Source organism: Hydra vulgaris, chromosome 02 (assembly GCF_038396675.1).
Source record: "Hydra vulgaris chromosome 02, alternate assembly HydraT2T_AEP".
Taxonomy (NCBI): domain Eukaryota; kingdom Metazoa; phylum Cnidaria; class Hydrozoa; order Anthoathecata; family Hydridae; genus Hydra; species Hydra vulgaris.
The window spans coordinates 6,389,871-6,416,051 of record NC_088921.1 but is presented as its reverse complement, the minus strand read 5'-3'; the positions used below and the strand labels follow the sequence as shown (position 1 = coordinate 6,416,051).

The following is a 26,181-nucleotide window of genomic DNA, read 5'->3' as shown; positions in this document are numbered from 1 at the left end:
GTGAATAAAATTTTAGAGTAATTTTAGAACCTATTACTTTTTTATGATTTTTGTTTTCAGTTGCTAAATCTGACTTATTCTTTTTAAAACAGAGTTTACTATAGTGTAATCAAATAGCCTAACTTTGCAGAAATTTAAAACTTTGCACAATTTTAAAAGAAAGATATTCAAATAAATATGTGACTGTGTAAATATGTGTTTCATTAAGAAAAAACCATTCCTAAAATGTCAATGCTTTTTCTTTGAGTTAAATTTTCATGTAAGCAGACCAACATTTTATAAAATGGTAATCAAGTAAATATATTTAAATTTTAATTTACATAAGTTATGGGAATAAAAATCAATTAAACCTTATGTTTTGGGAACCGTATAATTGTAGTCACAAACCTGATACTACCTATTTGCATTTTTTTAAATATATATTTTTTTAGAATCATTAGATTTGATAAAATGTTACAATATTTTTTTTAATATTTATAATATTTATTATAATAATAATAATATAATAATTATTATATTTATTGTGAATTTTAGTATGCTTATTATCATTAAAGCTGCAGTTTTGTTTCTTGTCAACTGGATTATACTGTGCCAACACAAACCAGTACTCGGAGCCTCTTTAGGTGGTAAATGTAACGGACAAGTTTTAACTCAAAACCGTAATCCAGGTTCTTTGTTCAGGTAATATTATAAAATGTTTTTTAATTATATGCTTGGCTTTGCTTATTGTTTAAAGTATGCTTTGTTTATTGTTTAAAATAAATAAGTAAAAATAATTAAATTATAACAAAATTATATTATTTAATAACACAAATTTGTTTAAAGAAAAAAATAAACCATTTTGATTCAATTTTTACTTTGAAACAAATGTCTTGCACATAAAATAAATTTAATGTTTAAGATCTTGGAGTTAAATCCAACTACATTTCATATGTTATTTTGTTAATTTTATTATATTCATTAGTAAATGTTTCAATAACAATCGCTACATTTATGTTTAGTCATGCAAATAATGATAAATATGTTAAACAACTATATAGCAATGTAACATAAAACATTATGCTAATTTAATTAAAACATGCAAAAACAAATAGTATTGTATTTTTTTACTATGGTTGCTCTATTAATTATTCCTAAAATATCAAAATAGGAATATTGAGTGGTTGGGGTTCTTGGAGTGCCTGTTCTGCCTCCTGTAACAGTCAAGTCAATGGTCCATACCAATATAGAAGCCAAACTTGTATTGGTACTTCTATGTGGAATCTAAATTATGTAGGCTGTAATAATGTCAGTTTAAATGATCAACAACTTTGTACGAGGAACATCTCTCACCTGAACAAGGAACATTTTTATCAAAATGTTCGTTGTTCAGGTGAGATGTTTTATATCTGAATTTTTTTTATATGTTTGCAAACATATTCAACTGTTTTCCAAGACAGTATCTGAATGAGTTTTGATTATCAATGCTTTTTTGCAAAAAATATAAATACATATCCACCGGTAAAAATAGATATATTTATAGCTTTTGCAAATAAATTTTTTTAACAATAGGTAATTATGGTGGATGTAGTGCATGGGGAGCTTGCTCAGAAAGTTGTCAGTCGAATCCTAATGCTTCACTATTTCAAACTAAGACTAGGCAACGTCTTGGTGCTACATTGAATGGTGGTTGTCCTGGAACAAGCTTTCAAACTCAAAACTGCAATACTTAAGTATCTTGTCTAGGGAACTTTCATTTATTATAAAAACGAAATTAATGTGCTTTTTATTTACTTATTAATAAATAGGTGTTACTTTTCTTAAATTATTAAATAAACTTTTTAAATAAAAATAAATTCCTCGATTCTCTATAAGTCCATCTCATATAGTTTCTTTTACAATTATAAAAGTGAAATTTATTAGCATGTAATATATAATTGTTATTTCTTTAAAGTTGTAATATAAATGAAAAAATGATAGTTAAAAATAGGTACAGTCAGGTTCAGGTCCTTATATTTTTATAACGATGAGCAGCTTGCTGCGGGATAAAGTTTGAAGAAAATATTTTTTTCAAAATTTCTAAAAAAATATTGAATTTTGAAAGATTTTGAAATTTTACGAGTTTTAAGAGAGCATTATAAGTTTAAAAAAAATTTTGTAGTGACCTAAGTACTAAGTGGTTTTAAAAACTAGAAAATTTTTTTGGAAATCAGCCTAATAGTAGTTAGGTTTGTTACTGCGTGCATTTTCATATGTTTTTGGTTACATTTTAGATTTTATTAGTACATGTTCAGCAAGTTGTCAGTTATGTTTCACTTCACCTACTCAGACAAGAAATCGTCAATGTGTTGGTGCTACTTTTAATGGCAATTGTAATGGAGCAGTGTTGACTGATACTCAAAATTGCAATAAGCAAATTTATTGTCCAGGTGAGTGTTCAAATACTGAAATAATCAGTTTATCAACACAAATCGATGTAAAGTAATATTTTTGAAATAATTTGAAAAATAAAAATTAAACTAGGTTTTGATCTTCTTTTTTTTTTTTTGCAACTTGTTTGTTCATTAAATGGCTTATTTAAAAAAATAGTATTTTTATAAAAACAGGTACTTATGGTGCATGGAGTAGTTGCTCTGAATCATGTCAGTCTAATCCTGCTACAACTCCATTTCAAACTCAGACTAGATTATGTCTAGGAGCGACATTAGGAGGTGGTTGCGCTGGGCCAAATTCTCAAACTATGGCTTGTAATAGTGGAGTACCTTGTCCAGGTAAATTTTGTATTGCTTTGATTCTATATAAATTTTAGTTCATAGTTATTTGTGCCAAAACAGTAAAAGTTTAACTACTCTTGTAATTTAGGTACTAAATAAATAATAATATTATGGTATAAAATGCATACATTTATGGATGATCCATAAGGAGGGGGGGGGGCCTTTTGAATAAGCCATCGATATATATATCTATATATATATATATATAGATATATATATCTATATATATATATATATATATATATATCTATATATATATATATATATATATATAGATATATATATCTATATATATATATATATAGATATATATATCTATATATATATATATATATATATATATATATATATATATATATATAGATATATATATATATATATATATATATATCTATATATATATATATATATATGTACATGTATATATATATATATATATACATGTATATATATATATATATATATATATATATATAGATATATATATATATATATATATATATATATATATTTAGTTATATATATATATATATATATATATATGTAAATTATGTTAGTGTATTTTACAAATAGAGTGCTCAATGTTCTTAAAAAATAGAGCAATAATAAATTAGTAAAATATACATATACATATTATCAGTGGCGGCTCGTCAATTGGGGCCAAAGGGGCCCGGCCCCACCTATATTTATTTAAGATAAAATATTTGATTATATTAATATGTATTTTTATATATGCAAATATGCAATTATTAGCCTAAACTATTTGCAAACAAGTTTTATAAAAATAAATAGTTCTAAGTTAGTTCTAATTTTAAACTATTTTAATTTATAAGTAATACGTTTATTTGCAATTAATTCAAAGTATTGTAGCGTTGTTTTAATTCATTGCCAATATCGGATGGGCCGATTTTTAATGGCCCTATTTATTTTGTTTGTAGTGATATTATTTTTGATGCGCGCGCAGATTTTATTGTGCTTTCAGATGGGACGAAAAAACGCACCGCAGGGCCTGATTGAACTGGCCCGAAAAGAAAAGAACCATAAAAAACATCACGAATTTTAAAAACTTCATACACCATTTTTAATTCTCGATTTTAAGAGTGAAGAATTTAGTTTAGAAGTTTTTTTGACTCAATAAGGTACAGTAATATTAGGAAACTTTATAACATTAAATGTAAACATTTATTTGTAAAAATAATGTAAACACTATACATTAGTTAATATTGGAATTTCACTGTGAATATTAACAGTGTTTATATTGCAATATTAACAGTTTTAGTATTAGTTTCTTAAACTGGATATGTAAATATAAAATTTACCAAGTAGTTATTAGGAGTATAAATTAACAGGAATAAGAACATGGCAAAAATATGATATTTAAAACAATGTAACAGAAATTACTGGTATAAAGAGATACAGTTAGGTAAAAGAAATTAGTTTTTAATATTTTTCAGAAACTAGATTTTCTAGGACAAGTCATTTTATTCTATAATTATAAACAGGAATAATAAAAATTATAAGATTGGAAATTTTATAGTTTAGAAAATTGATTTTAAAATATCACAGAAAAGTCCTGCATTTCTTTTATTATCAACAATCTTGTACATTTTATAATACTTGTTAGTGAACTACATTTTTCAGACATATATTGTTTTATTTATTTTTAAAGATTTTAAAGCTTTTTTTTTTTTTCTTACAGAGAAAAAAATTGTGGCTCAGCCATATTAATGATGATCTTGATTTGTGTATTGTTTGGCAAGTTTATATGTTGTGACACGAGAAAGTTTAGTCATTTCTACAAATATAATAAGAGCTACTGCACTTTTGAAATTCTTGTTCTTTTCTCAATGAGGGATTGCTAAAGTTTTAAGTATTTCTTCCAAATAGCTTATGTATCATATTCTGTGGCATAATGAATCAGCAATTGAAAATTGTTTACATTGTTTGGTGGCAGTTTAGTCATTCTATCTTTTAAGTTGTCAATTGGATTGACGCTGAACCAGAGCCAATATCAACCATGGTAATAAGCATTAAACACAAGTTTTAAAGACTGGATTTTCAAGTAAATTAAAATTAGTCAATATTATTATTAGTTCGATACAACAAAGGTACAAACAACAGAAGATATAAAGAACATTTTTTTTCGATCACAAAAACTCTACCACTGGTGGTACTGTTGCATTTCATAATAAAGCTTCAATAATTGCTACTTCCAAAAAGGAACTAATTTAAAAAAAAATACAAAGTTTAGATTATTTAAAAATGTTGGACATTTACCATTGCCATGGAAATAAAAAAATCAGAGTATTTTATTGAAATGTTTTGTTTTTTTTTGGAGGGGGAGGGGGAATAAAGCTAAAGTCAAAGAACTAAAACTATATAAATATTTATGTATGCTTACAAACAGATATTAAGTTTTTATCTTTAATTACATAAAATTGTTAAAGCATGTAAAGACAATGTAAATAATCTTAAGAAGTTTACTATTATTTATGACTGACATTCTAAATGTTGTATTTAAGAATTATGGATTTAATTAACTAAAATATGTGTTCTATTATGAAAAGATTCTTTAAAAAATTTTTTATGTTGTAAAAGTATCTTTATTGTTTTTGTTGAACCTTTCGTCATCAGAGAGTCAAATGTGTATGTAATGTTACATTCTTTATTATTTTATCGATTATTAATTAAGATTAAGAGTCCTTCTTGACTGAACTACTGTTGATAAAATTTTGAATCATGCCAAGGTCATATTCTAGTTACAATATAGTTTAAAGTTATCTTATTACAATAATTTAGGTTCATTAATAAGATAATTTAACATGAACAAAATTGATAGTTTATTGGCAAAACGTTTCTCGTCATTGGGTCTTCAAGAAAAACTAGTAATCAAAAATCTTAGGGCGTACCAACCAAAAGGTGTTCGTATAACTCAAGTTGATGGTAAAAAAACACGAACATTTTGTGTATCATGGTTTGAAAAAAAATCATGGTTAAGTGTTAGTGATGAAAAAAATTCGTTAATTTGTTTTTATTGTGTTTTGTTTGGTGGCGAGAGCTTGTGGGCAGAAAATGGCTGTAAAGATATGAAACATCTTTCTGAGTGAATACAAAAACACGAATCCAGTAAAACACATATAAGTAATTCGTTGCAGTTTCAAATGCTCGGAAAGACAAACATTTTATCGACAATTGATGCTGGATACAGTCTTAGCATAAAAAAACATAATGAATTAGTTGACAAAAACAGACATACATTATCGAGGGTTATAGATTGTATAAAATTTTGTGGTGTACACGAGTTGCCCTTAAGAGGACATGATGAAACTATTGACTCAAATAATCGAGGGGTAGTTTTAGATATGGTTTCATACACAGCTACATTGGATAGTGCGTTTAGCGATCATCTTAAAGATTCAAAAATAACAAAAAATACTTCGAAAACAAACCAAAATGAGATTCTATAATGTATGTATAAAGTATACATAGAAGAAATTAAACGTGAGATAGATAAAGCAAGATTTGTTTCCTTGCAAGCAGATGAAACAACTGATGTATCTTGTCGTTCTCAGTTCGTCATTATTTTGCGTTATTTAAAAGGTTATCAACCAGTTGAAAGATTTATAGCATTTATTGATGTTCAGGATAGAACTGCTATGGGTCTTACAAATGTATTAAAAGAAGAATTAAATTGCTTTGGTCTGAAGGAAAAATTAATTGCACAGGCTTATGATGGTGCAGCAGTTATGAGCGGATCAAGGAATGGAGTCCAAAGTCTAATGAAAGAAGTTTACCCAAATGCCCATTATGTTCACTGCTATGCACACCAATTGAATTTAGTTTTGAAAAAAGTTTGTTCGTCGAATAAGCGAGTAAGAACATTTTTTTCTACTTTAAGTGGATTTGGCGTGTTCTTTACATCCTCGCCAAAACGAAATGATTTACTTCGCGAAATTACTTTTAAACAGATACCAAGAGTTTGCGAAACACGATGGAACTTTCGTTCAAAAATAGTTACTTGCATAAAAGAAAACAAAACAAAGATTGGGGAATGTTTTGATAAAATTATAAACGATGAAGGATGGGATGATACAAGCGTGTGGCAATCTGTTGGGTTCAAAAAACGTTTGGAAGATTTAGAGTTCAACTTTTTTTTATCTTTTTTTATTCAATTTTAAAACATGTTGATGTACTTTACAATATATTGCAATCAAGTAACAGCAACACTATTACAATCAAGGAGGCTTTTGAAAAATTTGAGTTATCTATAAATTTTGTGCGAAATAGCATCACTGATAATGTTTCTGGATCGATTCTTAACGATTGCGATGAAATGCATGAAAACCGAATGAAACGAAACACATCAATCGAACTACTAATAGAAGATGCTAAAGATGCTTGTGATAAAGTTATTAACGAAATTAGCGACAGGTTTAGAAGCATTGAAATATTTAAATCATTTTCAATTTTGGATCCGAAAAATTTCAAATTTAATAGACAACAATTTCCTCGGAATCATATAAAAAATATTCTAACAAACTTTCCAATGCTGAGTGAAGTTAAGTTAATGTCCGAACTAACCGTTTTATATGAAAATGCTGTTTTTAGTGATATTGGCACCATTAATGCCCTATCCCAGTTTATGCATGAAAATAACTTGATTGAAACATTTTCTGAAGTATCGAAGTTGATAGAGATTGTTTTAGTCACACCTGTGTCTACAGCCGATGCTGAACGGTGTTTTAGTACTTTAAAAAGAATTAAGACACTTTTGAGAAATTCCACAGGTCAAGATCGGTTGAATGCATTAGCTGTACTATCAATACATAAAGATTATTTACAGGATATTGATCAGTTTAATCAAAAAGTAATTGAAATGTTTTCTCTTATGAAACAGAGAAGAGCAGAATATTTGTATAAATAATATGCTTAAATCATTGTTTTTAACATCATTCTTTATTTCAAAATATATTATACCTTTATGAAAATTATAGTGTTACGTAGGTTTAAAAGATTCAATGCCATTAAATACTTATGCTTTATTTTGGGAGTATGCTAGCGCTTAACTCTCTCAACCAATCAAAAAACGCTAGCGACCAAAAAATTCCTCATAAACACCTAAGTATCAGTTACGCTGAAAGTGAGTCGTTGCGATATTTTTTGGTTAATATTTGCTGGCCCCACCAAAGTTTATTGTCACCGGCCGCCACTGCATATTATATATATATATAAATATATATATATATATATATATTATATATATATATATATATTTATATATAAATATATATATATACATATATATGAATATATATATATATATATATATATATATATATATATATATATATATATATATATATATATTATATATATATATATATACATATATATAAATTAGTAAAAAACACTTATCTAACTTTTATCTTCGACTTGCAGTTTCACCATTGCTGGATCATCAGAAAGCTTCCTGATGATCCAGCAATGGTGAAACTGCAAGTCGAAGATAAAAGTTAGATAAGTGTTTTTTACTAATTTATTATTGCTCTGTTCTTTAAGAACATTGAGCACTCTATTTGTAAAATACACTAACATAATTTACATATACATATATATATATATATATATATATATATATCTATATATATATATATATATATATATATATATATATATATATATCTATATATATATATATATATATATATATATATATATATATATATATATATATATATTTATATAAATATATATATATATATATATATATACATTATATATATATATATATATATATATATATTTATATATATATTATATATATATATATATGTATATATATATATATATATACATATATATAGATATATATAATATATATATATATATATATATATTATAAAAGATTGACTAGTAAGAATTCATTAAAGTTTTGATTACTTCATCAGGCACATTTTTCAAATGATGAGAGATAGAAGATTTCAAATCTTTCAAATTGTAAAGTTGTTCTTTACCAAGCTTGTGATCAAGCCACGACCATAAATTCTCTATTGGATTCAAATCTGGACTATTGGCAGGCCATGGAAGCACTTGAATTTTATTAGAATTGAACCAATCGCTAACAACATGCGCTTTATGACACGGCGCATTATCTTGCTGGAAAATAAATCCATCTTGCAACTGCCATAAATCAATGCTAGGAATAAGCGAGTTTTCCAAAATTTTGATGTACCTTTCTTTGTTGAGTCTACCATCGAATAAATGAAAAATATCAACTCCACAGGCACTCATACAGGCCCAAATGCCTATTGAACCCCTGCCTTGTTTTGTTTGTTTCAAAATGCATGATTCATTGAACCGTTCGCTTGGAAGTCTACGCAACATTACGCGACCTTTTCTGTTGTCTACCTCAACGTTCATTTCATCGTTAAAAACCACACAGCTCCACTGATCTGTTGACCAATTTTTACGTAGTTTGCACCACTCTTTCGTGGCAAATTTTTGTTTTTTATTTAAGCGTTGTTTTTTTGCAGCAGCACGCTATAGATAATTTAAATTGTGGAGGACCCTTCTTCGCACAGTTCTAGGGCTTGCTTTCAGACCGTTTGACAGTGTGCATTTCGTAGACAAGTCTGCAGATGATGCTTGTCTGTTTTCTTTCATTAATCTCACTAACGAGCGAATATCACGGTCATTTGAAATTTTATTGCGTCCAGTCCTATGACGATCATTAATTGACCGGGTCTCTTTGTATCGTTGAATTATGTTAATAATGCAAGAGTGAGACCTTCCGAGCTTTTCTGCTATTTGTCTGATGCCATAGCCTTCTTCTTTTAATACAAGAGCCGCGTATCTGTCTTTTACTTTGATCTTTGCACGCATTTTTGCAATATTTTTATATCCTTATTGCAATTCAAAAAATAAATGTTTATTTGATATCGAAACTGAGGTTTCGGCATTTTATTTTATAGCCAACGTATTAAGCAATTAAGACAGTTAAAAAAAATAATGGATTATTATTTTTAATAAGTGCAAATTAAAGATTTGAAAGTGGTCGTTAAATTTTTTCCAATTTATATAAAGAAGATTTATAAGTACTCATCAGTTTTTTAATAAGTTAAACGCTATTTAATTAGAATTAGATTAGAAAAATTATACCACTTTAATCCTTATGTTTTAATTAACAAGATATTAAAAAAAAAAATTTAATATGTCAATTAGAATCTTCTTAATTTTAATTTAAAGATTAAGAAACCAAGTAAAAAATGAGTGGTCTTTAATTTTTGGCCACCGCTGTATATATATATATATATATATATGTATATATATATATATGTATATATATATATATAAATATATATATATATATATATATATATATATATATATATATATATATATATATATATATATATATATATATATATATATATATATATATATATATATATATATATATATGTATATATACATATATATATATGTTAAAAAATCACTTAAAAAAAAATTTTTTTAAGTGATTTTTATTAATTTACAATTAATTAAACTTCAATTAATACCAAAAATATTTTATATATTTTATATGTTATGCCAATATATTGTTTATCAGGTGCATTTTTTGATAAACAACTTCCACTCATTGGGCAATTGTTTTTTTGTTTACAATTACAATTTTCTGTTGTTTTTTTCGTTTAGGGTTTCTTTTTTGTTTAACAAAGCATTATTGTGACCTTTTATAATTCTTTCCATATTTTTTGTACAACTGTAGCTAACTTTGACTGTATTTCGATTAAAAATTTTATGTAATTAATTAGAGGGCGGGAAATCCTTATCGACCAATTTTAAAAACACTTTTCCTATGTTTGTGGAAACATTTTTCCTATATGGGGGGTTGAACCAAATTTATTTAATTTGATCTTTTACTTCTGATGAGTCTTTATTGATGAAACACAGTGTAAAATGAGAAAAATTTTTGTTAAGTGATTTTTTACTAATTTATAATTGCTTTGTTCTTTTAAGAACATTGAGCACTCTATTTTGTAGAATACATTTTAAAACTGTTTAATTATATATATTAGGTTGCTTATTAACATTTGTTGAGCACTCTTAATTGTATATTAACATTCCGTGTAAATATGGTAACTAATAATTTCAATTACTCTTTGAAAAATATACCTACACTAGATGAAAGAAGTTATACTATTTCTTTGATTGAAAAAGTTGAGCATTTTATTAAAAGAATTTTTTGGAAAGCTCTTTTTTTTTTAAACCAAAAACAAACACAAATGATGTATTTAATAATAACCAAGATAATGATAATTATGGATTTAAACCAAAAAGTAACCCACCTTTTATAGCCGATTTGGAAAATTTTGAAATTGACCTATTGCATTTAATTTAAACAATAAAGTCTCGCCCTATAAAAAATGAATTTCAAACAGAATTAAAGTTAGATGTTAAAAAATTAAATCAAACCCTAATATATTGGTTTTTGCTAATAAAACAAATAACATTTACCAATTCACAACAGATAACTATGACAAAATTTTACGCAACAATATTACTAGTTCTTATGAAAAAGCCCCTAAAAATTTGGAAAACGCAATTCATTTAGAAGCACAAAGTATTGCTAAAAAAATAAACCTTAATGACTGTATCGAATCAACTGCCCCTGCCCAAGCCTAACACTAAAAGACCATAAACCAAAATTTCAAAGCAAACTTTCTTGTAGGTTATTGGTTCCCTCAAAAAGTGAGATTGGACATGTAAGCAAAATTAAATTGGACAAATTTAATAATATTCTTAGAAATAAATTAAATTTGCAACAATGGAAAAATACCATTGATGTTATAAATTGGTTCTCCATAATCGAAAAATAAAAATGACTGTACATTTATTCATTTTAATATTAATGATTTTTACCATTCAATAACTGCAGGTTATTGAAGGGTAAAAATCATTAATATCAAATCAAAAAACAGTTATTCTTAAAGAAACAATCCCTATAATAAAACATTGTAGAAAAACCTTACTTTATTTTAATAAGGAAAAAGAAAAACATACATGACTGCTTTGATGTAACAATGGGCAGTTATGATGGAGCAGAGATTTGTGAATTTGTTGGACTATACGTTTTAGATTTATTAAGTAAAATAATCAATATAAATGATTTAGGCCTTTATCGAGACGATAGTTTATTAGTAATGCGTAAAAGATCTGGTCCACAGCTCGATAAAATTAGAATAGATATTATAAATATTTTTTAAAATATTGGCTTTCAAATCGAAATAAACATAAATTTAAAAATTGTGAACTTTCTTGATGTCACATTTAACCTCTCTGAAAATTCATATAAGCCTTTCAAAAACCAAACGAGGAATTATTGTATATTAATATTAACATAAATCATCCACCCCAAATTCTAAAACAAATCCTGATTTAAATTAATAACAGGCTAAACCAAAACTCCTCTAATGAAAATGTATTCAATTCCTCTTGTAATTTGTAATTGTAAACAAAAAAACAATTGTCCAATGAGTGGAAGTTGTTTATCAAAAAATGTGGTATACAAATGTTTTGTTTCCTCCAAGAATGTACTTGATAAACAATATATTGGCATAACAGAGGGTGAAAGGAAAAAACGTTTTGCCAATCATAAGCAATCTTTTAAAAATAAAAAGTATTCAAAAGACACCATGCTGTCAAAATATATATGGGAGTTAAAAGATAAAAATATTGATGATTTTATACGGAATTGGTCCTACCTTAAAACAGCCCCTCCATATAACAATATTTCCAAAAAATGTATACTATACTTCAAGAAAAATTTGAAATAATTACACACGCAAACCAAGAATGTTTATTAAACAAAAAATCGGAATTAATTTCTTAATGCAGGCACGACAATGAGTTTCTCCTAAAAAACTATAAAAATAAATGAGCTCAAATAATAGTTACATTAAGTCTCCCTTTTTTAAAAAAATATTATTCTAAAAAAGCATAAGTAATCATTTCCGAAGAATTCTTTTTATAATTGTGTCAGCAAATCCAACAAAGGTGTCAAAATTTACAGTAGTTAAAACATTTGCGACTTCCTGTAATTTAATTTTTGGTATAAATTGAAATTTTATTAATTTGATCTTTTATTTCCGATGAGTCTTTATTGATGAAACACAGTGTAAAATGAGAAGATGAACATGAAACAGTTTAAAAAGTAAAAAAATTTGCGAAAACTTATTTTACCGGATGTTTAAACGCTTCTTTTTTTTTAAGAATTGTTAAGAATAGTTGTCAGGTCAGGTTACCCTGCTACTGGTAACATGTAACCCAGTACAATCTGCTTCATGTCCTGCTGCCTTGTAGGATATGCCTTTTTTGACAAAGGCTAGGAGATGCCATCTCCGACTTAAAACACCCCCTGACTTAGGGCTCTTGGTTGAGTAAAGGCTAGAGATGGTTCAATGTTTTGGGACTTGCCCCACGTATAGTACAGCATTGACCAAAATTTGTAACATTTGAAAGAGCAGTGTAAACTTTTTTTATCATTAATAGTAGTTGGTATTATATGATGTATTTTGAATTTTTTATTATTTATATCAACTTCAGTATCTGCTCATTGTTTAAATTTCTTGTTACTGTTCCTTGCAATATTTGTTTATATATGGACTGTCCTGTGGCACCATCAAAGCCGATTTTGCATCTCAGAAAAAGTCTAACTGGAGTGCCTTCAGTGCTAAGGACATTACACTGTGTCTTGCATATTTTATTTGCTGTATGATCTACCAAAGCTTGCAGTTTTATTTCAGCTGAAAAGTCTGAGACAGATATATCTGCAGATTAGCATAACAGATTTGCATCCCGAACATCATTTTATGGATGATATATATCAACTCCCTTTTCAACTGCTTGATTTCGAATAATTTGGTAGAAAGCTTTTGTCATTCTAGCATCTAAAAGAAGGCAAAGAGCTTCATCTTTTGACATTCTACAATCTTTTTTTGAGGTTTTTTCAATTGGATTTTCTTTTCTCCTTTAAGTTTCTGAAGCAAATTGTAACGCAGAAGCAAAATAAATTTAAGTAAAGTGACTAACTTAATGTTTTTCAGTTTTAGTAGAGTAGTCATCAAAGTTTGTCTTAAAATTGGTCTTCCAATAAATAATTGGTGTTACATTTAAATCTTCAGGAACATGGTGTGGCAGCCATTTTTTATTCTTTTCTTAAAATCGAGTGGTATTTCAAATCATAGATGCGTTATTATAATTCCTAATTGCTGCTTGTTGCAATCCAAGTTCATAGCATCCATAAGTTTGTCCACAATACCAGAGTCAGAAGTTTCTAGATTATTAAGTTTATGCATAATAAATGCATAGATATCAATATTTCATTTTCGGCCTATAAATACAAAAAATATTTTATTCATGAGACATTTGGACAACCAGATATGAAACAAGCTCCAAACATTTATATGTTCATTTTAATGTGATAAGAAAGATGTTTTGCTGAAAAATTGTGATGATTGGAGCCTAAGAACACAAAACAAAGCCAGAATATTGGTCCCCTACCCCAAAGATGAAACTTGTAAAAATCATTTATAGTGAAGCAGCTGACATCTACCGACAATTATTTAAATGAAATTTTCACTAAAAAAAGTACTTTACGTACGCCTTAATTAGAAATCAATTTATTTGATGTAGCTTGCATGCAAAATAGTTTTCCTATAGCTCATTTGATTTAATTTTTAAAAACTTTTATTTAATTATGCAATAAAAAAATGAAGTCTTAAAGTTCAATAACAATTTTAGAAACATATTAAAAATTAAATTTAGAAAAAATAAAAATTTAAAAAAACCAACGTTTTCTATTAACAGTTTAAAATGCAAATGGCATGATAGCTACACAGAAATATATACATTTTATAAAAGCCGGAAGTTCAAAATAAAATAAAATGGTCATTTTTGAGAATATTGTTTTTATACTTTTTTCCAGCACATGGCCCACTATGGAGGGGTCAAAAAGTAATGAAAAGTTATTAAGCTTTCCCACCCCTCTCCAGTTTATTTAAAATGCAAATGGCATGTCAGTTACACAGAAATATATACATTTTATAAATGCCGGATGTTTAAGCTATAAAATGGTATATAACTATGTCATTTTTGAGAATATTTTTTTATACTTTTTTCCACTACATGGCCCACTATGGAGGGGTCGGAAAAGTAATAAAAAATTATTAAGCGTCCCCACCCCTCCCCAGTTTATTCAGCAGGCGAGAGTAGTGTTTTAGATGATTTTATTTTATTGATCTATTTTAAAAGAAACAAAACAAATCAACATCCGTGTGTAGTAAACACCGCTTTGATTTGATTTTAAACTGATTAAGCAAAATATTCTTCTCTGCAACAATGATTGAAAAAACTTTTCAATCATTGTTGCAGAGAAAAAACTTTTCCATAGAAATGGCCCGCGATTTTGAATTGAATAAGAACTCAGTTTTGAATAAGATACAACAAATTACAAACAAGTTGGTACAACAAAGTTGTTTTTGCAAATCTTGTAGAATACTTATGGAGTATTTCTTCTAAATAAGTTTTGGAGACAGTCCACATTTTGTTTTATACATGAACTGTGAAACTAGATGAATGTTAAGTTTGAGAATATTTAAGGCGCCAAACTTTTGCCCTTACTAACCCTTGCAGTAGTTGAAAAATTTATATAACAGTGAATAAATGAGTAATTAAGTTGTGCTAAACTTTTTTTTATCAAAATATATTCTGACTTTTTTAATTTACTTTTCAACAGATATGTCAGAAATAAGCAACTCAAATGCTACCTGCCCGCTTATTAATATCAAAGAGCCATTTTTATTTGAGTTAACCGAATTACTCAATAATGAAAAGAGAAAGTCTCAAAAGATTTTGATTGATTTGAAAAATTTAAAAGATTTTGATTGATTTGAAAAATTTGAAAGATTTTGATTGATTTGAAAAATTTAAAAGATTTTGATTGATTTGAAAAATTTAAAAGATTTTGATTGATTTGAAAAATTTAAAAGATTATGATTGATTTGAAAAATTTAAAAATTTGAAGATTTTTGCAGGATTGAAAATATATAAAAAAGTAAATCAAATATACTTTTTTTCAATTGCAGAACATTGGGTCTTTATAGAGTCCTGCAAAAATTTTCAACCATGTTACTAAGCATGTGTCATGAAGCAGAAATAGGATTTTACTTAATTTTCCGTAAAAAAAATTCAATTTTTCAACAGGCATATTTTCAAAAGTAAAAATGTATTCGCATGTGCTATATTTTTTCAGTCCATGTTTTTATCACTTTACGCTGGAATACAGCGAGTTTTATTATTTTTTAAAAGTCTGGCCATTTATTTAATAAAAATTTGTGGAAAAAAAAAGTTGTTTCTAACTTAATATAAAACATGTTTTGGTTAAAAATCAACGTAGTAAATATCTCTTGGGTGAGTATAATATGTTTTATATATAATATTTAAAAACTAAAAAGCATTTTATCATTTAAACGGCAATCTAAAGTGCATAATCTCAATTCCTGACATATATATTTAATATACAGTATTTATTTTCAGATATTTGAATTTTTTTCTTCTTTTTTCTTATTCACGGCGGTTATTTTTTATTGTTTTTCTCCCAAATGCTTTTTTTAAAAAATACCAAAATTTTTCGAAACTTGATCCAAAACATCTGCAATTATTTTTTTCAAAAAATTGCAAAATAAAATAAAATTTACGGTTATGTAATAGTATTTTAATTTCGTTAAATAGAAAATAAAGTTCAAGCATTTATCATTGTTTTTTTTATAAAATCTGCTAGTTAAAAGTTATATAGATATTGAAATTCAATTTCTTTTAAAAACTAGTACTAAAACTAAAAATAATCAGCTTGATAGACTACATGATGACGTTATTAACTATTATTATTATTACTCATAAAGAGAGCTTTCTAGTTCATCTCAAATTCCAGTTTACCACTATATTTCTAAATTAGAGTTATATAGTAGTTTCAAGCTAAATAATCATCAAAATGTCTGGTTTTTTACAAAATACAAATATATTTACGGCATCACTTAAAAGAAGATATATGTTGTAAACTGGAATTGTAGATTTATATATTAGGATGCGTGCGGGAATTTTTTAGATCATATGATTTATCATGGATGAAGGCTATCTAAGAGTTGTTTTTTCAATCTATCTAAGAGTTGTTTTTTCAATCAAAAAGATGACTCTGAAACCATTATGGAATTTTAAAATTTATTATGTCGGTGTTATGTTATTAATTGATGCGTAAAAATTTAAATATAGATGTTATATCGTACGTTTGATAGGGTTGAAAGAGTGATTTTGTTAATAAATTTTAAATTAAACCTCTTTAAATCTGGAAAATTTTAGTTCAAGATAAAAGTAATAAAAAAAGAATTAGTATTTATTTAAAATAACTTTTGCATGACATTTCTGTCAATATTTTTTATAGCACAATTTAATGACATTTAATTTGTTTGTATATATAAAAAATACTACTAATAATATAAATTTAACAGTTTTATTAAATATTTATATATTTTTTAATTCATTTATTTACATAACTTTAACACAATAATAAATCTAAGGTATCTTTCTTTGCAAAGAAAGATACCCCAGAAATCAATAATTTTTTTTCTGGGGTTGCATGGTTAAAGTAAACTTTACAGTATTACTATTTTATTTACATAAAAGAATTTGAAAAAATTAAGATACGCCTGCGAGTTATAAAATACGCCACTGAGTTACAAAATAGGTCTTTGTAAAGAAAATTTTTTTTTAATTAATTTCAGAAGATTCTGTAGAATAATTTCTCAATTTTTTCAACATGTTTCTTTTATGTAATTAGTATTCATATATTATCTATTAGAATAAAAAATTTTATAGGATAAATCTTAAGGTCCCCGCCAGGCGTTTAAAACACCCATCATTTTTGCCCAAAATCGAACTAACTCCAATCACACTTTAGTTCGTACTTATCCTCAACCAACCTTAATGTTATGTCTAATTATAAACTTACAGAAAAAGAATTACGAGACGCAGTCTCTTTATTAAAACCCAATAAAAGTTTAGGATTTGATGATATAAGTAGTAATGTCATTATCAAATCAATAAAACAAATTACAATTCCATTACTACATATTTTTAATTTATCTCTAAAACAAGGCGTTTTTCCAGATAACCTAAAAATTGCAAAAGTCATTCCAGTGTTAAAATCAGGTGATCCTTCCGATGTTACGAATTATAGACCAATCTCAATTCTTTCTTGTTTTTCTAAAATATTAGAACGGGTTATGTATAATAGACTATATTCCTTTTTAAATGTTAATAATATTCTTTTTCATAAACAGTTTGGATTTAAATCTGGTCATTCAACTGATCATGCAATCACTCACCTTGTTCATGATATATTTAAAGGGTTTGATGAAGACAAGTATACCCTAGGTGTATTTATCGATTTAAGTAAAGCTTTTGACACTGTCAATCATCAAATCCTTCTATCCAAACTGAAAAGTTATGGTATAATAAATACTAATTTGTCCTGGTTTGATAGTTACTTGTCTAATAGAAAGCAGTTTATTTCATATGATAGCGGAAAAACGGAATATAAGTCAATCACCTGTGGTGTTCCTCAAGGATCAATTTTAGGACCACTTTTATTTCTCGTTTATATTAACGACTTATATAAATTTTCTAACATTTTAAACTTAATTTTGTTTGCAGATGATACAAACTTGTTTCATTCTAGTAAAGATATCAGTAAATTATTTCAAACAGTAAACAAAGAACTTGAAAAATTAACCCAATGGTTCAAATCAAACAAACTATCTTTGAACATCAATAAATCCAAATACACTTTGTTCCATCGTCTTCATAAAAAACAAGATATTCCATTAAAACTTCCTGATCTTTTTATTGATAACGCATTATTAAAAAGAGAGCAATCAATAAAATTTTTAGGTGTGGTTCTGGATGAAAATTTAACCTGGAGGGACCACATAGGTCTAATTGAAAATAAAATATCAAAAAATATAGGTGTTTTGTATAAAGCCAAGCAGTTTTTAAATCTATCTTGTTTAAAAAACTTATATTTTTCTTTAATTCATTGCTACTTAAATTATGCAAACGTTGCTTGGTGCAGCACAAACGCAACAAAAGTAAAAAAACTGTTTAGTAAACAAAAACAGGCTATAAGGATAATTACAAACGTAGACCGTTTCTCTCACACTCAAACATTATTTAATAAACTTAATATTCTAAATGTATATAAACTAAACCTTTACCATATTCTTATCTTCATGTTTAAACTTGATAAAAAAATATCACCAATGTTATTTAATTCACTTTTTGAAAAAATAAACCACATATACCCTACCAGATTTTCAAAAAACAATTACATTCAATCCAAAACACATTATTCAGCAACCAAATTCTCAATTGCTAACCGAGGTCCTAAGCTGTGGAATACAATATTAAATAATGAGCTGAAATCTAATTATTCTTTAAACCAGTTTAAAACAAAACTTAAGCAATTACTGATGATACATGAAAATGAATTAAAGTTCTTCTAAAAAGCTTTTTAAACTAGCAAACAAAAACAAAAATTAACCTACTAATTACTCTTTAATATTATATTTAATATTCTAAACAATAGTCTGCTATTGTAAATGTATTTCTTATCTTATAAGTTTTGAATTTACAAACGATTTTTTTAAGTTTTATTATTTGAAATACTAATTACTAAAAATATTGTAAAATTTTATAATTTCAATTTTTATTAAAAAAAGTTATTGTAAATTCTTTTTGTAATATTAATACTTCTATATCATCTTATTTTACTAATCAGTTCTTAAATATAAATACTCTTTGAATTACTAAATATTTTAAACGTTATATATTTTATTTTTTGCATTTTGTTAAAACATTTTATTTGATGAATATGCATTTTTTTAGGGGGGGCTTAATGATAAGATGAATTTTGTCTTCTTCAAGCCGCAGTCATGTAAATATTTGTTTTTCTAAATTACGAGTGTAAATTATTTTCAATCGGCAAATAAAATACAAAAAAAAAAAAAAAAAAAAAAAAAAGAACTGGCATGGACTGTAAAAATTATATATACATATTTTTTTTTTTTGCTTAAACTTATCTTTATATAAATGGTCAACTTATAAATCGATTCGCGAGTTTAATTTCAAAAATTGATAAAATATGAAACAACCTTGTCAATAGAAGTTAACCTTCTAATATAACTATGTCATATTATATTGACTATGGTAAAACTTAGCAAGTGGGAGAAAAATTATCAAAAAAAACCGCCGTGATTTGTTTTATTATTTTTTGTTTTCAATTTTTTGGAATAAAAATAAAATTACGTTTTGTTTTATGTGAGGGTTTCAATGCAACCTTCAATTATTTTTTCAATAAGCTGGATTTTATTTGTCACCAGTTCTTTTGAAGAAACTTCCCGTTTTAATAGCTCCCACAGGTTTTCTATAGGATTAAGATCCGGGGAATTTCCTGGCCAATCCAGCAGTTGAATTTTTTTCTCTCCAAGAAACTTTTTAATGGATTTTGCCGTATGGCATGGGGAAGAATCTTGCATAAACATAAATTTGCCATCTAGAAATCCTTCCGAGACTTGAGGAATGAGCTTTTGCTCCAAAACTTCTTTGTATTGGTCCTGCCTTATTGTCCCTTGGACTATGCAAAACCTTCCCGTACCCTTACCACGTATAACGGACCACACCATAATTGACAATGGATGTTTTACTGTCTCGATAATGCAGTCTGGATTAAATTTTTCACCCACCCTTCGTCGCACAAATGAGGCTTTGTCGTCCAAGATCTGAAACGTGGATTCATCAGAAAAGCACACCTGAAAACAAATGTTTCAAAAAATGTTAGTCTTTCATTAATCTAAAGAAAATCGAGAAATAAAGCAGAAAATGACATGTTTAAGAAATAAATACCTTAATAAAAACGTCAATAACTTATTTATAAATAAAAAAACGTCAATAACTTATTTTTAAATAAAAAAACAAACTACTATTATATTTTTTTTAAATAAAGCATTTATCTTTTAATAAAAATATATTATTTTTATATGAAAAAACACCACCATCTGCACTTGATCTCAATTTCGCTCTGACACCTTTCATATGCGACTGTAAAAAGTTTAAATCAATTTCTTGTAGTTTTAGTTTAATGCGATCAATCAAAACTTGCTCTGTTGAAACTTGCCAATCTCCCTTGTAAACCTTCTGTGCCAAATGTTCCCAAAAATTTTCAATTGGTTGTGCTTGAGGCACATTTGGGATTCTTTATCAATGTAATAAACATATTGGTCCATCCAGTTTAGAGAATCTTTAGAATAATGAGAACTTGCTAAATCTGGCCAAAATAAATAGTTAAAGTCTCCATGATACTTGCGAATAAATGGAAGAAGTCGTTTTTCTTAAATAACAGACTTCAATACGTTACAGTTAAGGAACTATCTTCATTAATCAAACTAAAATTTTGGGAGTTCCTCAAAGGTCAATATTGGGGCCACTGCTTTTCCTTGTATACATCAACGAACTAAATACCTGCATTAATGTTTTAACATACCATTTCGCCGATGAAACTAACCTGTTAATTGTTGAAGATTCTCTTGAAAAAATGCAGTTAAAAACTAATGAGGCCATATTATCTGTTATTAATTGGCTGGGAGCAAACAAAATTTCACTAAACGCTTCAAAAACTAAAATAGTTGTCTTCAAAACCAAAAACCAAAAACACAAGGAACAATGCACTTTTAACATTAATGGAAAAATATTAACTTTGTCAAAAATTGTGAAGTAGTTTGGAGTTTGGCTGGATGAGAGTGTTTCTTTTAATTACCATCAAACTTACTTACAGACTAAGCTAAGCCGATCAGTTGTAATGTAAGCCAAGATCACACATTTCGTAAATTTTGAAACACTTATGAGTATTTATCATGGCTAATTTGGATCGCACCTTGGGTATGAATGTCAGATTTGGGGTAAAAAAAAACGTTGCTTCAACCAACTAGTTTTACTTCAAAACAAAAAGCTCTTAAAATTATTCACTTTCAAAATTTCTTATTTGACAATGTTTCTCTGCTGTATAAATTATCAAAAGTTCTTAGGCTGAGCGACAATATTACTTTTTTAAATTGTTTATTTGCATGAGATTATCTTCATGATAAACTTCCGAATTCTTTCAAGAACTTTTTCCTTCAAATATGCAACAAACATTTTCACTTCCTAAGATCCTCTTCATGCAAAAATATATTCGGAGAACATACTAGGAAACTAAAATTTAGCAGCGAATCAATTAATCATCTGTGCACTAACGGGTAATGCGGAAGTTATCGGACAAAATAAAAACGTCAATAACTTATTTATAATTAAAAAAGCAAACTACTATTATATTTTCTTTAAATAAAGCATTTATCTTTTAATAAAAATATATTATTTTTTATATGAAAAAACACCACCATCTGCAATTGATCTCAACTTTGCTCTGACACCTTTCATATGCGACTGTAAAAAGTTTAAATCAATTTCTTGTAGTTTTAGTTTAATGCGATCAATCAAAACTTGCTCTGTTGAAGCTTGCCAATCTCCCTTGTAAACCTTCTGTGCCAAATGTCCCCAAAAATTTTCAATTGGTTGTGCTTGAGGCACATTTGGGGGATTGGATTCTTTATCAACGTAATAGACATATTGGTCCATCCAGTTTAGAGAATCTTTAGAATAATGAGAACTTGCTAAATCTGGCCAAAATAAACAGTTAAAGTCTCCATGATACTTTTGAATAAATGGAAGAAGTCGATTTTCTAAACATTCATTAAAATAGATTGATGAATTGATTGCTACAGCCTTGGAAGTGCGAAACAATGGCTCGGACATACCACGGTCAGATATGGCTATCCACATTAATAATTTTTTTTGGCAATTTCTCTTTTCCTATAAAACGAACACTTTCTGGGCATGTCTTTTTGTTGTTTGTGTAGTATCCAGAATTTCCAGGCATGTTGTCCCCTGCAAAACAAAAGTATTTTTCGTCATCGATGACTAGAAGCGATTTTGTGTTATAGAGTTGGTTAACTAGTTTCCTGCTTCTTTTCTTTGCCTTTATTTGTTGTTCTATAGTGTATTTTGGAGTCTTTTCACGTTTTTTATATTTAATATTCATTTTTTTTAACTGATGACCAATTGTCGATTGATTTACACCGAATTTAATACCTATTTTTCTCTGTCTGACCCCTTTTCGATTGTTGACAAGTCTCGTTAATTCAACTTTCTTTTCTCTAGTTCTATGTCGAACGACCAGGGTGCTTTCTATCAGAAAACGATTGAACAGTTTCAAGTCTTTTTAGGTTATCATATATTGTACTTCGAGCAAATCCTTCCTTTTCAAAATGATTTACGATTTATTTTTTTTTTTTTTATATTAGGTTTATTTACAAAAAACATTTTTAGTCGCTTTCGAAAAGATTCTCGTTCAGCTGCATTTAACCTCATTTTAAATAATTGTGCTTCAAATAATAAAGTTTATACTTTATAGAACGTTTATGCCTACGCATAAAACCACAAAAACTAATTATTATGCTCAAATAATGAAATTAGGATTTGTCCGATAACTTCCGCATTACCCGTTATTCTCCAAGCTAATATTCCTGATAATTCTCTCAGACCTTGGCGTTGTAAGGCGTTTTCCTTTACAGTTTTTACGGAGTGTGGATATAGGGTTTTCGCCATTTTTTATTTTTGATGCTATTCTTTGCACAGTCTGCCTAGAAATGCCAATTCTTCTTGAAATTTCTTGTTGAGAATAGTTAGTGTTGCTTAAAAGTGACATTATTTCACTTTTTTTACAAACATTCACATCTTTTTTTTATCCATTTTCAGAAACTTTAAAAAATTTAAAAGACAAATAAACACACTACAAAAATATGTAAAAGAAAATTAAAAAAGTTGAAATAATGTATATTTTTGGAAAAACTACTTTCAAAGAAGTCTTTCACTTAATAAAACACTTAAAAAATTAAAATTTTGAAAAATAGTCGGTTAAAACTAACGTTTGAAGAAAGATCCTTAACACAAACACAACAAGCTTCGGCACTCTACAAATAATAACTGAACACAATTTCACGGTTTTACTTGTCAAAACATGCAAAATACAGTGTTGCTAGCAACAAAATAGTGTTGCCTACACAATAATTTGTAATAATGTCGTAAATAATTATGAAAAATTGTGAATTTTACGTTTGAAAGGTGAATTAATGCTGACAATATAACAAAAAACGTGATGGCCATATTTCAATGGCCACCCACTGTGTATTTCCAAAAGAAAGTCGTGACGTCATTCTGATTCAGACCGCCGTCATCCCGATTCAAACCTCCGTCATTCTCATTCAGACCGCCGTCTGAACTATACTTTAAGGTGGTTTCTACATAATCATAAGTCAAAATTTTTTCAAAAATTGTTTTTTTGGCAAATTAGATATTCTAATGTAAAATATAACGTTCTTCCTGTTTGTTAATGCTTTTTACAATATTTACTATTTTATACAGGAAGGTATAATTTTAGTGCATAGCAACGGCCATAGCAACCGTTTTATTTTTTTAGTTATTATCTTAAATGTACCTTAAAACTTAAACTAGTACATCTCTTTTGCTATTCTAATGTTGCCTTGTACGTCCAAGTTGTTAAATATTAAGTTATGCTGTTGCAAAATGCAAACAGCAGGCAGGCTTTTTTATAGTAAGTAAATAAAAAATAAAATAAAATTGTAAATATTGAAAATGTCACTAAAAAAAAATTTACCATTAAACCAGCTGAACATTCTGGAAGTAGTCATGATTATTTATTATTTATAAATTTTAAAATACTTATGGAAATGATAGAAGTAAGAAACAAGTGTCAAAAATGTGGGGAAGCCAATGTCACAATATCTAATAGTTTGGATGATAAAAAGGGATTTTCTCATAAAGTTGTTTACTTAGAAAATGATAAAATAAAAGTCACAAATATACTTTACCTTTTAGTGCTTCTAAAAAAATGTATGGTTGTAAGCCAAGTGAAATTAATATTTGATTGGTTATGGCATTTCGAGAAATTGGTAAACGGCACAAATCGATTAAAACATTTGTACGGTGTATGAAAATGCACTCAACATCTAATACTGCCTTTAGAAATACTAATAATAAGTTATTTTTTGCATACGAAAATTCTGCACTAGAAAGTATGCAAAATGCTGCAAATGAAACAAAAAATGGAAGAAATTGCCCCAGGTATGCATTCTTGTCGTGCATCGATTGATGGAACTTGGCAAAAAAGAGGACACTCCTCGTTGAACGGTGCAGTGACAGCAGTAAGCAAAGGAAAGTGTTTGGATGTTATTGTTTTATCAAAACATTGTAGACAATGTATAATATGGGGTGGAAAAAAAGGGACAATAGAATACACAAATTGGAAAGTTGCACATAATTGTAAAATTAACATCGAAAGTCATCAGGAGCAATGAAATTCTCAGGTGCTATTCATATATTTCAGCAATCTGTAAGTCGAAATACACACCAATTTATAATGAGTATCTTGGAGATGGAGACAGTTTCTTACAAAGAAGTTGTTAACTCCAAACCCTACAAAGCACATTTTGGTATTACACCTGATAAACTTGAATGTATTAAACATGTAAACAGACGAAAAGGTTCTCGACTTAGGATACTAGTACAAGAATATAAAAATACCTCTCCATCATTTGGTGGAAAAGGAAAATTAACAATCCATTCCATCAATTTAATAACAAATTATATTGGTACTGCCATTCGAAGAATTCGAAGAAAAAATTTACACAATGAAAAAGTGGATAGGTGCTTAGGTGCTATCCTTCATCGTTGTACCAACTTTTCTAACTTAGATAAGCGCCACAAGTTTTATCCACCAGGAGAAAAATTATGGTGTAGTTATAATAAAAATAAACTTAAAAAACACAAAGAGAGAAATAATTTACCAGAGTGGATGTTTCCTATCTTGTCAAAGATTTTTCAAGATTTTTTAAATGATGACCTTTTTCGCATGTGCATCGACGAGGAAACTCAAAATTCGAACGAGTCCCTGAATAATATTATCTGGATGAATTGTCCTAAGCAAGTATTTGTAGAAAGATCAATTATACAGTTAGGTGTATATAGCGCTTTTCTTCAATTCAACAAAGGTCAATTTTATGGAAAAAAAAATTGTATGAAAAACTTGGAATACAGGCCGGTGTCTATTTTAATATTATATCTGAAAAAATGAGCCGACGCAGCATCCAAAACTTACTTATTATAACATCAGATAAGACTAAAGCAAAAAGATAACAACTAAAAG

At 27.4% G+C, this 26,181-nt stretch overlaps 3 protein-coding genes across 3 annotated transcripts; 1 reads left to right on the top strand and 2 right to left on the bottom strand.

The window, feature by feature from the left end:
- The first annotated feature begins 6,223 nt into the window (after positions 1-6,223).
- Positions 6,224-7,677, top strand: LOC136075773 (zinc finger MYM-type protein 1-like). Its single transcript, XM_065789210.1, has 2 exons — positions 6,224-6,867; positions 6,969-7,677. The coding sequence occupies exons 1-2, from the start codon at positions 6,224-6,226 to the stop codon at positions 7,675-7,677; spliced, it is 1,353 nt and encodes a 450-aa protein (XP_065645282.1).
- A 1,616-nt stretch (positions 7,678-9,293) lies between these two features.
- Positions 9,294-9,635, bottom strand: LOC136075772 (uncharacterized). Its single transcript, XM_065789209.1, has one exon. The coding sequence runs from the start codon at positions 9,633-9,635 to the stop codon at positions 9,294-9,296; it is 342 nt and encodes a 113-aa protein (XP_065645281.1).
- A 12,636-nt stretch (positions 9,636-22,271) lies between these two features.
- On the bottom strand, positions 22,272-22,739 carry LOC136075771 (uncharacterized). Its single transcript, XM_065789208.1, has one exon. It carries the CDS (start codon positions 22,737-22,739, stop codon positions 22,272-22,274), a length of 468 nt encoding a protein of 155 aa, XP_065645280.1.
- Between the last annotated feature and the right edge of the window lie 3,442 nt (positions 22,740-26,181).

Bases quoted from the DNA above. Each gene is read 5' to 3' on its own strand.
- LOC136075773 (XM_065789210.1), top strand. From the start codon at position 6,224: ATGTATAAAGTATACATAGAAGAAATTAAACGTGAGATAGATAAAGCA. The intron at 6,868-6,968 runs GTTCAAAAAACG...ATTGCAATCAAG, and splicing joins AGCGTGTGGCAATCTGTTGG to TAACAGCAACACTATTACAA.
- LOC136075772 (XM_065789209.1), bottom strand. From the start codon at position 9,635: ATGCGTGCAAAGATCAAAGTAAAAGACAGATACGCGGCTCTTGTATTA.
- LOC136075771 (XM_065789208.1), bottom strand. From the start codon at position 22,739: ATGTGGATAGCCATATCTGACCGTGGTATGTCCGAGCCATTGTTTCGC.